Source organism: Calliphora vicina, chromosome 4 (assembly GCF_958450345.1).
Source record: "Calliphora vicina chromosome 4, idCalVici1.1, whole genome shotgun sequence".
NCBI classification, from domain to species: Eukaryota; Metazoa; Arthropoda; class Insecta; order Diptera; family Calliphoridae; genus Calliphora; species Calliphora vicina.
In genome coordinates this window covers 62,121,673-62,134,965 of record NC_088783.1, presented here as the reverse complement: position 1 = coordinate 62,134,965, position 13,293 = coordinate 62,121,673, and the positions used below count along the sequence as shown (strand labels likewise).

Genomic DNA, 13,293 nt, shown 5'->3' with positions numbered 1-13,293 from the left:
TGAAAAAAGAAATAAAAGAGGGCCAGATAGAGATGAAAAGAAAGGAGGAAAGTCAGATAGAATAAACAAGTAGAAGAAGTAAAGAGAAAGGAGGTCAGAAGAATAGAGATGTGGAGAGTATTATGCATCAGTCATGTGACGGATATTGGGTCACTGCGTGGAGATTTCCGTGCCTGGCTTGATTAGCCAATGATGTCCGAAAGCTCAGAAAGACTATTTAAAGAACGATTTCCCAGAAACCTGATGCGTAGATTTCCTAATGCTGGACAATTACAAAGAAGATGAAAAAGGTTTTTCATTTTGACAACTTCTACAGAAGTCGTTATAGGTCAGGCCAACTTTAAGAAAGTTTTAGTAAACAAAATAATTAACTCTAAATATATATTTGGAAATAAATGAGTTGTGAACAATCTACAAAATCTGATAAATTTAAAAATTTAATCGCCGGGTCAAACGTCAAATTATAATTTTTTAACCTTTTTTCCTTAATTTTAACCCGACAATTCCCAGTGTCACCTACAGGTGACAAAGATTAACGGTAGTTTTAAACATAGAAACAGATATCACTGATAAATATTGATATTATTTATATACAGACAAGATCCTGTTTTATATCTGATTTTATTTTGGCAACGCTAGAATTTTATTAACTAGGGGTTTTTTAAAAATCTTTAATCAGTGTTTTTGATTTTAACATACTGGTGTGTGTCTTATGATAAATAAGTTGTTATAAAAATGCCAAACGGTTAAGTATCACAATAATTTTTTTTTAATAAATACTGCTAGATATTCAGGCTTACAATATCAGCAAGTATTTTTAGAAAATTATTTTTTCTCTGCCCAGTGTCACCTATTGGTGACCCCGCTATAAAATCGCAACTAGCTATATTTTTTTATTATTTTAAACTTATATATAGTGTAAACTAGACGTATTTTTACTATTTTTAATAAAAACAAATTATTTCTCCCTTTGGCGAGGGTATGGGAATTGCCGAGTTAAAGTGATTTCAGAGAATTTGTTAGTTCGAGAATATAGGTATTGAAAATTAGCAATATCGGTTCGTAAATGGCTGAGATATGAGCAAAAAACCATGACTACCTCGATTTTATAGAAATTTTTGGATATATCTCGAATACTAAGTTCTGTACATATAAAATATGTATATCAAAAGAGCCAATTAACTCTTGTTATACCCTACATTCCATCATCATTCCGTTTGTAATTCTACATTTCATAAAGTATATATATTCTGGATCGTTATAGATAAAATAAATTTTTCGGAGCCCCCAATTAACTTACATATATGATTGTTAATAAATCCGCTATAGTCCTGGTACGGTGGCTATTTAAATTCAGGAAAATCGGCCTACAAATGGCTGAGATATAAGCAAAAAACCACGACTACCTCGATTTTTTATTTATATTAGATGTATGTATATCTGGATTACTAAGTCATTAACATAGACAATATGTATATCTAATGATTGACATCACAAAGACCTTTCCAACAACGTATATAAAGCCATAGAAATTCGTTTAGACAATGGGGACAAAATCGGGGAAAAATTATTTTTAACCCGAATTTTTTTTCATAAATTTTTTTTCAACAAAAAATTTGTTCTATCTTTGCAGTCGACGTATTTTTGGTATATATCTGGATTATTTAGGCATTCTTAAAAAATTCGGACCCACAATGGGTCGAAATCGGGAAAAATAATTTTTAACCTAGATTTTTTTCCACAAAACATTTTTTCACCAATAAATTTTTCAATCTTTTCAATTATATGTAGGCTCTCTTACTTGTCTTCAATTCGTTTTTTTAATTAGGTTAAAGGTATAGAGTCGAATTTAACACCCTTTCACATTTTGCAAACATTGTAGCTTATCTTTCTTACTTTTCCAAATTTGTTATGATGAATATGTAGTTTAGTTTAGTATTTTATTCTATGTAGTACTAACAAAAAAAAACTTACTAAAAATCCCAGTTACTTATACATTCCCTAATAAGGCAAACAATTTAAAAATAAAAAGTATAAAACAAAGAACAAATCATTCCATTCAAATGCATTTACAAAAAATTAAGTCTAAAAGAAATTTTTAACCTAAAACATGCTATAGAAATCCTGCCGTTATATAAAGAAACAAAAACTAAAATTTTTTATTTTAATTTTTAAACAAATCTCTATAAAACATATATATAATTTATTTTAACATAATTTCTCTCTAACTACCTTTAAGAAAGACTTGATTTTATTTTTATAAAACAAAAAGAAAAAAACCACAAAGCGTTTATTGTAATTCTCAAGCTTTTTTATGTTTAATTTTTTTTATATAAAGCTTTTTATTTTCTTCCTAAAGTCTGACTATAAACTTTAATAATAATGTAATGAATTAAAAACATAAAAAATAGAATAAAACATGTTCAATTACAAAGAAATAAACTAAAATTAAAACTAAACATGATAAAATAACACATTCTTAAAAACATAATTATACGTAAATAAGAAAGCTATTTATTAAACCTTAAAATCATCAAAATAAATCTAAAAATTTACGGGAAAAAAAGAAAGAACAAATATGCTTAAAACCTAAAAAGTAGTTAAATTTTATTTAAGGTTTTGGAAAGAGAGTTTTTTTTATATGATTGGAATAATTGGGATCTAAACTAGGCTGTTAGTTCTTAATAATGCCAGCTTTGCATTTTTACTGTGTGGCAATACAGTAAAAATCGTGATGGCAACTTAATCAAAATAAAACAAATAATTTTATTTGAGTAAAATCAATTTCGAAAGTAAAGTTACTGAAATTATCTATCTAAACTATCACCTTAAGCCTCATTTTCATGATGTGTGGTTATTTCTTAACTTATATTTTTATTGCATGTTAAAATATTTTTTTTATGAAAACTTTAAGTTGAATAATAACTAGATATTGTGAAAATTAAGGTAATTTTTTAAAGTGAACTGAAATCTAGAAAATTTCCATTTTACGTTTTCTGAAGAATCTAAATATTTTGATTTTCACTTTCATACGTAATAAAACCCTGTGACCTGATGCAATATTGATATTTCATATTTAAAATTCTCACTATTTCAAAAATGATACCGCTCGCCAAATTAGGCTTTAATTTTAAATGCTTTACCTAGAATTTTATATGATTAAAATAAGTTTTAACCTTTAAACATAATAAATAATTTTAAAAATTTTTCCAGTAAAATAGGTTCGAAAGAATTAATTCTTAATAAAATTTTCAAAATCAAATTATTCGCTTAACAATTTCATTAAAGCATTCAGCATGAGTTAATTCGTTGTCTTAAATCCTTAGTGCTCCAAACATACTGACTTCATTCCTTTGATAATTCATTATTTATAGCTAAATTTTCAGTAAATATCACTTCATTTTAATAAATAGACAAATGACAGATTAAATCCGTTTAGACGACATCTTATTGAAATTTCTTGTTGGTTCCAAAATGTACAGATTTAACACTTGAAACACCTCAAAACGAATGGATTTAAACATAAAGCTAAACGATAAATAATGCAAATTTGATTCGAGATTATAATTACAAACAATCTTAGAACAAATACTCTATATCATGCTAATCTATATATATACAAATGAAATGGTCCATGTATGTAATGTCATCATGTGAGAACTGCTGGAGCGATTTTTTTTTATTCGATTCGAAATTTTCAGGAGATGGTTTGTAAAGAAAAAAACTTCAAAAATTCCGGGTAAAACTTGGAAATTTTTTTTTTTTGTGAGTCCATTCAACTGTAATAAAAAAGCTCCCTAAAGTATGCAGTACAAATTTCGATATTTTATTTGCAAATAAATAAGAAGAGGCTGGTGTGCGTGGGTTGGAGAAACTTGAAGAACTAACATTAGTAAATGCTACCGGGCGAAGCCGGGGCGATCAACTAGTAATCTAATAGATATCATGAAATCATGCAGGGATCCCCATTTCAAACATTAAGGAAATCTATAGACCTTCAAGTAGAAAACATTAAAAAACCTTAGATTAAAAGAGCTTCTGGAAGTGATCCTAAATATTCCCAATTATATAACTATACTCTAAAACATAAATATTTCAACACTTATGCCTGTTAAATTTTAAAAAATGTTAACCCTAGTTAAATTATATTTCTTTCATACAAAATATAGATATATTCTAAGATTAAGCTTAAACTAGGGTTACAATTTAACTCAGTTAACAGGTCTTAATAATATTTTTATTTCAACAGGATAATTTAAAAGAATTTACTTTTACTTATTTTCCTTAAAAACATAAAAAAGCAAAAAATAAACCTAAATTAATTTAAAATGTGATGTAAGCTTGCGCAATAATTTATTATAAAAAAAAACAAAAAAAACCTATAGTATATATTTATTATTCAATTCAATATTTATATTATATTAAATTAAATTAATTAATATTTATTTATTTAAACAATTTTCACAAACATATTTAGTCATACCTACATAAAATATAAAAAACCTTTAAAATTAAAAAAAACAAGTAAAATAACAAAACAAAAAAATTAAAATAAAATAAAACAAAATTGCCTCAATATTTATGTAAAATGTATTTGTAATTTTTATATTTGTTACCTGATCATTTAAAACATTTATTAAATTTAAACTAAATTAAACAAATTATTACATAAATATTACAAACAAGAGAAAGAAAACAAATTAAAATTATTTGATATTATTTAAAAATTTTCTTATATATATTGAAGAACCTTACTTTTTTAAGTGCATATATTGTATTACGAAATTTATTTAATATTTTTATTCATAATTTTAAATTCAAGAAATATTTTTGAAAATTAATATCCCAGATTACACTGATACGAAACATATTACAGTTGTCAAAAAAGTAATATCGAACCTTATGGTTATTTTTGACGTTATACAACCACTTTGCAATGGTTGTGGTTTGAAGAGCGAGAAAAAATAAATAAATAAAAAATCAATAGGCAACGAGTGTCATATATATTTGTGCCTCTTTTCCAACCACAACCATTTTGACATTTTCTTTTGCCATATTACTGTAACCAGCTGATTCATATCTGTGTAATCTGTGATTAATATTATATGAAAGCTTAATATGTTTTAAAATTATGTCATTATTATTTATATATTTGTTACCAAGTTGAATTTTAAAAACAAAACCATGTGTGTACTATGGTTTCTTATTCTTATCAGACCAATTTTTTCAAAATTTTAAATTATTATGGTCAAAATTAGAGATGTCAAAATCAAGATTTTGAAAACGAAATCAGAGAATAAGCAAGTCCTTCTGTCTGTTGAAATCAACTTTCCGAATACCGCAAATACTATACATATATGATTAATACATCAATATATCCGCTATAGTCCTGGTTCAGTCGATATTTAAATTCGGGAAAATCGGCCAACAAATGGCTGATATATAAGCAAAAAACCAAGACTACCTCGATTTTGACCTATTTTTTATATCTGAATTACTAAGTCATTAACATAGGCAATATGGATGTCTAATAATTTACACTACCAGGACCTTTCCAATGATTTATATATCGCCATAGAAATTTGGATAGACAATGGGGTCAAAATCAGGAAAATTTATTTTTAACCCGAATTTATTTTAAAAAATGTTTCCATCTTTATAGCTCTCTTACTTGATATTCTGTTCTATTTATGTAGAAACTAGGGTTCATAACTACGCATGTTTGGTAGATTTAACATATTCGAAATTCTTAAGTTTTTTTATTAAACAATGAATATATTGATTTCATACTGATGAAAACTACGACTGTGACAATATCAATTAAATGCCACTATTAAATCAGAAACCCTTATAAAGACCAACAACCAAATACAGTTATTTTATACTTCTTTTAAAACCCTGGTAAAATTAAATTATAAGCCCATTTTTCCAAATTTTTCTGGGTTTTGGTTTAATTTAGTGTTAAAAAATTCCCAGGAATTCCCGAGAATGAAACGATTTTCTAATTTCCTACCGGGAAATTAGGAACCCTAGTAGAAACCTAAAAACGTCATATTATTTTTAAAAAGGGTTATTTTATTTTTTTTTTAAATTTCACAACAAATTATTACAGATATAAAAATATTTGTATTAACAAAGAATCATCCTTAATAAATGTACTATCAATTAAAGCACTATTTGGTATCAAAAATCCACTGTCATGATTGTCAAATTCTTGGGAAACCAAATCCGAGGAACGTTTCTTATTCTAAAAATATAAAAAATCAAATTAAAATAGAAATTGTCCTATAAAAACAAAAAGCACAAAATACCTGATCCAATATAGACATTTTATATTTAAAATTGTCACTACTATTGATTTCCTTAAATAGGCCGCCAGTATCTAAAATAATACTATTGCCCAAACTTAGCTGGGGAGCCGATGAATAGTCTTCCAATTGTAGATAAAGAAAATCTCGATGCAAATGTTGAAAATAGGCTTTGATTTTAAAAGCTTTACCTGGAATTTATTGAAATTATAAAAAGTTATAACTTTTAAATCTTAAATTCTAAAGATGCTTACCTCTAATAGAAAATATAGGACTTTCCATACTTAAACTGTTAGCATTTTTAATGTTCTCGGTAAAATTCTCCATTCTCCAGTAGTATGTATACACTTTAACATCTTTATTTGTTATAAGAGTATTATTGTATTTTGATACTTCCTGCTCCCTTATGGGTGTATTTAAGGCATTGTGATCTTTTGATTGCAAAGACTTTAATTTCGGTGTTAAATAATAATTTTTACTGATTTCATTGGTTTTTTGCTGTTTGTTTTCTATTGGAATTGGTTGAAGCTTAAATATGGCGGGTGTTACATTCAGGCTGCTGCTGCTACCACCAGCTGATGTTAATGGTTCTTGAGATGTTTCAGTAAGATTTTTTTTCTCAGCACTTTTAATGACTAATTGTCGATGTAGATCTGTTACCAGTTTTCTTATGTCCAGCAATTCTTGTCCTAATCTTTGCTCTAAATCACTGAAAGCTTTTAACATTTCAGTTGAACCACAAACTCCTTTTAATTCTCTGGTGGTAAAGGCCTCTGCACTGGCCCTAACATCGCCCGATGTCACCGTACATACAGCTTTTTGAACTTCACTGGGTTTTAAGTCTTCGTTAGTTGATGAAGAAAAACCTATGACATTTTTCAAGATCTTTAGTACAATGTTGTTTTTTATTTCTAATTGAAATTAACTTTACCTGGTGGTATTTGAGTTTCTGGTGTAGCTCTCGTTTCTGTTATTTCTTGAATTGGTCGGGCCTCAATTTTAGTATTTATTATAAGATATATTAGGCAAATTGTTAAATGTATTTTAAAATGCAACATTTTTCTTAATACTTCAAGTAGAATTTTGTAAAATAAAGTCAATTCCTGCTACATGTTTTATTCCTTTAATAAAAAGGACTAATTGTAAATTAATATAACGTTAATACAGGTTGTAAAGAATAAAAAATAGAACAGTTTTTTGCGGTTCCATTGTTTGTAATCAAATTTGTCCTACAAATTAATACTTTTTAACGAACACTTTTATTGTAACGAACATCTAAACCAGGGGTCTAATTGTCGCATTCGTAATTGAAATACATTTCGGAAGCTTCTTAACTTACGAGTTAAAAAACATTAAATATTTCCAAAAATTTTATTCGTTTTAATTAAAAAATATTGGAACATATTTTGTCTTTAAAAAATTGTATTGTAACAAGGGGGCTAATTGTCGCGTTCGTAATTGAAATACATTTCGCAAGCTTCTTAACTTACGAGTTAAAAAACATTAAATATTTCCAAAAATCTTAATTCGTTTTAATTAAAAATTATATATTTTTGTTTAAAAACTAATGAAATTTGAAGGGTATTGAAAGACACCAAATTCGGCGGTGCATGACAGTTGGATGCTCAAATATTTAAGAACAACTTTCTATAATCTTTCGCGTTTCATTTCATGAAATTAATCAATTTGTGTACACATTTCTTAATATATAAATTCGTATTTGCGGCCAAATTCCAAAATAGTTCTAATTTGCAATTGAAAGCCATATTATTTTTTTTGGGGAAAACTCCAATTTCAATATCTTTTAATAATCGTTTTATTTCATTCCAAAAAATACACTTCTCTGTTTATTTCCTTCTAAAAAATACACTTCTCTGTCTTTCATTTACATATGACGTAAAATACGACTAAAATAGAAAAATTATTTGTCAATATAGTCCTTCTTTTGTTAACATTTTGAAATAATTAAAGGCCAGATTTTCAAACAGTTTTTTAAGGTTTAAGAAAAAAATACATAATTTGTGTTGCAATTTGTTTAAATTTAAACTAAATAATATTAGAAAATATTTTACACGAAACTAATCGTAAATCACTAACACTCGATAAAAATAAACACTCCGATATTTGAGTTTTTTTTAATAATTTCGTTAAACAATTTTAATTGTTTTAGCAAATAGCTTTGTTTTATTTCGATGCTTTTTTCAATTCGATTACGAAATATTTCAAATAAATAAATCGGGATTTTTAATTTTATTATTTAATTTACTTCTCACATATAAAAACAAAAAATTCACTTTTGCTTAAATCATGTTTCTTTTATTTCGATATATAAAATAAATTAAATATATTTTTTTTGATTTTACGCGCACGGAGTAAATATTTCAAATCAAATCTTTCGCCCTACACGTGGTCCACAACACAACTAACTGATGGATTATTATTTGGTGTGTTTTATCTTTTAATAAATCAAAATGTGAACACATTAATAATAATAAAATGTTCTCTTTCGTGTGTTTTCTTTCATCGTATGTCTTGATTTAATTTTTTTTTGTTGAATAAAAATAAAAATAGATCAACGAAAGTGTTATAGGTTGTTTATGTCTTTACGTTGACATAAATTTTGTTTATTTTCGACAAACGATTTCAATACGTTGTCTGCTTTTTTTGTTGATTTTGTTCGCAATTCATGTTGTCTACCATATGCGACCATTCGCATTTCCGTAATAGTGTTTTTTTTTTGTATGATTGTGGAATAGGAAGGAGTATGATGAATATTTTGTACAGTGGGTAATAATTTGAGGGATTTTGAATTGAAATTGTGAATTTGAAAAAATTCTCTTAACAAAAGTACCTGTTTTACATTTTCTACACAATTTAATAGCCGATAAAGCAATCGGTACGGTAGGTGACCATTGAAGATAGTATAAATCTAGACATGCGACTTTTTATTCTGGTAAAATAATGACCTTGTTAATGTTGCAAAAAACCAAATAAATCAAAATTAATAAATCTGATAAATCTACAATGAAAATAAATTGTGCATCATAGTAAAGCCAACCTTTCCTTCTATCCTATGCAAAATAAATCTTGTCAATATCTCTCAAAATAAGTGAGTTATGTTAAAATAAGTAAAATAGTTATACAGACAATTTTCCCATTTCAAGGGTTTTTAAACCCAAAGTTTGCCTTGTCATAATTTTCTTAATAAATAAGCATTTCAATTCAAATTTGGCACAATATTAGGTAAAGAAGAGTTCTTTATACTGACAAAAAAATAAATCTTAAATCATTTATAGTTTCAATATTATAAGAGTTTATAAAATAAATGCTATAATTTAACAAAGTGGGCGTGGCAGTGGGCGTTAATATTATACATTAAAAAGAAGCTCCACTTTCATTCTACCCAAATTGAACAAATCACTTGCTACTCGATTCGGTTGACAAATTTTTTAACATATTTTTTTTTTCAAATTTTTACTACTTTTTCACGCTACCAAAAGCCAAGTTTAACAGCTTATAATTCAGCCAAAAGTCAAGCTATCATAATGAAATTTGTCTCGAAGAATTCTCAAAACTAGAGCCTTATAATAAGAAAATAAAATTTTTACCTATTTACTCAAAATTTAAATAATTTTAAAACATTTATATTAAGCTTTTATTTATTATATTCTAACATTTTATCATTTTATTTAAAAAAGAATAGCTTGTGACTTAAATGGTATAAAAAACAATTATGATATTAATAAAAATATGAAATAATGTAAAGAAAATCCTTAAAACAAATAAAAAAACAATAAAAATTTCTGAGAAAACGTTTAATTAAATTGGTTTCAATTGGAAATTTCAAAATATAAAGTAAGTAAAATTAAATTGCTAAATATTAATTCAATTGAGACTAATAGTATACTAAGGAAGTATGCACTTATTCATTTATATACTAACAAAGGCCAAGTTTAACAGCTTATAATTCGGCCAAAAGTAGAGCTATTGTAATGAAACTTGGCTCGACGAATCTTCAAGACTAGAACTTTATAAAAAAAAAAAATTTGTGCCACGCCCACTTTTTCTTATAAATAAAACGATTTTAATAGTAACATTTTGATCTGTCTTTAATAAAGCAATATTGCATATATCCAATGCAAAATAAATCTTGTCAATATCTCACAAAGTAAGTGAGTTATGTTAAAATAAGTAAAATAGTTATAAAGACAATTTTCCCATTTCAAGGGTTTTTAAATCCAAAGTTTGCCTTGCCATAACTTTCTTAATAAACAAGCATTTCAATTCAAATTTGGCACAATATTAGGTAAAGAAGAGTACTTTATACTGACAAAAAACAAATCTCAAATCGCTTATAGTTTCAATACTATAAGAGTTTTTAAAATAAATGCTATAATTTTACAAAGTGGGCGTGGCAGTGGGCGTTAAAATTAGACCATAAAAAGAAGCTCCACTTTCATTCTACCCAAAGCAAAAGAAATCTTGTTAATATCTCTTAAAATACTTTAGCTATAACCAAAATTGTAAAATACATATTAAACCAATCACTTGCTACTCGATTCTGTTGACCTGTTACTGGGAAAAAAATTTTAACAAAAATTTTTGCAAATTTTTCCATAATTTTCATACTAACAAAGGCCAAGTTTAACAGCTTACAATTCGGCCTAAAGTAGAGCTATTGTAATGAAACTTGGCTCGAAGAATCTTCAAGACTAGAACTTTATAATACAAAAATTAAATTTGTGCCATGCCCATTTTTTCTTATAAATAAAACGATTTTAATAGTAACCTTTTGATCTGTCTTTAATAAAGCAATATTGCATATACAGAAAATAAATTGTACATCGTAGTAAAGCCCACCTTCCCTTCTATCCAATGCAAAATAAATCTTGTCAATATCTCTCAAAATAAGTGAGTTATGTTAAAATAAGTAAAATAGTTATACAGACATTTTTCCCATTTCAAGGGTTTTTAAACCCTAAGTTTGCCTTGCCATAACTTTCTTAATAAACAAGCATTTCAATTCAAATTTGGCACAATATTAGGTAAAGACGAGTACTTTTTACTGACAAAAACTAAATCTCAAATAGCTTATAGTTTCAATACTATAAGAGTTTTTAAAATAAATGCTGTAATTGTACAAAGTGGGCGTGGCAGTGGGCGTTAAAATTAGACCTTAAAAAGAAGCTCTACTTTCATTCTACGCAAAGCAAAAGAAATCTTGTTAATATCTCTCAAAATACTTGAGTTATAACCAAAATTGTAAAATAAATATTGAAACAATCACTTGCTACTCGATTCTGTTGACCTGTTACTGGGAACAAATTTTAACAAACATTTTTGCAACTTTTTGCATCATTTTCATACTAACAAAGGCCAAGTTTAACAGCTTATAATTCGGCCAAAAGTAGAGCTATTGTAATGAAACTTGGCTCGAATAATCTTCAAGACTAGAACTTTATAATAAAAAAAATAAATTAGTGCCACGCCCATTTTTTCTTATAAATAAAACGATTTTAATAGTAACCTTTTGATCTGTCTTTAATAAAGCAATATTGCATATACAGAAAATAAATTGTACATCGTAGTAAAGCCCACCTTCCCTTCTATCCAATGCAAAATAAATCTGGTCAATATCTCTCAAAGTAAGTGAGTTATGTTAAAATAAGTAAAATAGTTATACAGACAATTTTCCCATTTCAAGGGTTTTTAATTCCAAAGTTTGCCTTGCCATAACTTTCTTAATAAACAAGCATTTTAAATAAAATTTGGCACAATATTAGGTAAAGAAGAGTACTTTATACTGACAAAAAATAAATCTTAAATCATTTATAGTTTCAATACTATAAGAGTTTTTAAAATAAATTCTGTAATTGTAAAAAGTGGGAGTGGCAGTGGGCGTTAAAATTATACATTTAAAAGAAGCTCCACTTTCATTCTACCCAAAGCAAAAGAAATCTTGTTAATATCTCTTAAAATATTTGAGTTATAACCAAAATTGTAAAATACATATTAAATTTTTTTACATAATTTTTTTTAAATTTTTGCTACTTTTTCACGCCAAGTTTAACAGCTTATAATTCAGCCAAAAGTCAAGCTATCATAATGAAATTGGGATCGAACCACTAGAGCCTTATAATAAGAAAATACAATTTTTAACCTATTTTACTCAAAATTTTAAAACGTTCATATTAAGCTTTTATTTATTACATTCTAACATTTTATTTAATTAAAAAAGAATAGCTTGCGACTTAAATGGTATAAAAAAACAATTATGATATTAATAAAAATTATATGAAATAATGTAATGAAAATCCTTAAAACAAATAAAAAAAAACAATACAAATTTCTAAGAAAACGTTTAATTAAGTTGGTTTCAATTGGAAATTTCATAAAATAAAGTAAGTTAAATTAAATTGTTAAATATTAATTCAATTGCGCCTAAAAGTATACACTTAATTATTTATAAAAATTTAAAAAAATACAAAATCTTTTCCCTGATTTTAGGTTTTTTGCATTTTTCTCCTAAACGACTGGGCGGATTTGGCTGGAACCTCCTATTACTGCAAACTCGACCCTCTGGATCCGAATTTCGCCACCAATTTTGAATTTGATCAAATATTTTTCATAATTTTTTAAAATGTTTTTTTGAAGACCACTGTTTATAAATATGCTCCCTAAAGCCGGCTATACAAAATATATTTATTTATTTGCTTTTAATTTTCAAATTGATATTAATTAATTTGCTTATGTTAAGGCGTTCATATATTTTTAAACAATGGGAGACTTATAAACAAATTTCATTCATACTTACCTCGAATATATTGTACTTGCAATTAAAATTCAATCCACACATCATTTAAACATTGAACACTTTTTTAAAGTTTATTTTTATTTAAATTTTAAATTATGCATACAATTATTATTAACTAACTAAATTCAACTAAAAATAATGAAAAACTATTTGTGGTTTTTATAGAATATT

The 13,293-nt window shown here is 26.3% G+C and overlaps 1 protein-coding gene across 1 annotated transcript; it reads right to left on the bottom strand.

Moving 5' to 3' along the window:
* Positions 1-6,086: 6,086 nt before the first annotated feature.
* On the bottom strand, positions 6,087-7,366 carry LOC135958455 (uncharacterized). The gene is made up of 4 exons (XM_065509361.1): positions 7,240-7,366; positions 6,563-7,174; positions 6,312-6,499; positions 6,087-6,247 (listed from the first exon to the last, which is right to left on the bottom strand). Exons 1-4 carry the CDS (start codon positions 7,364-7,366, stop codon positions 6,107-6,109), a joined length of 1,068 nt encoding a protein of 355 aa, XP_065365433.1. The 3' UTR covers positions 6,087-6,106.
* Between the last annotated feature and the right edge of the window lie 5,927 nt (positions 7,367-13,293).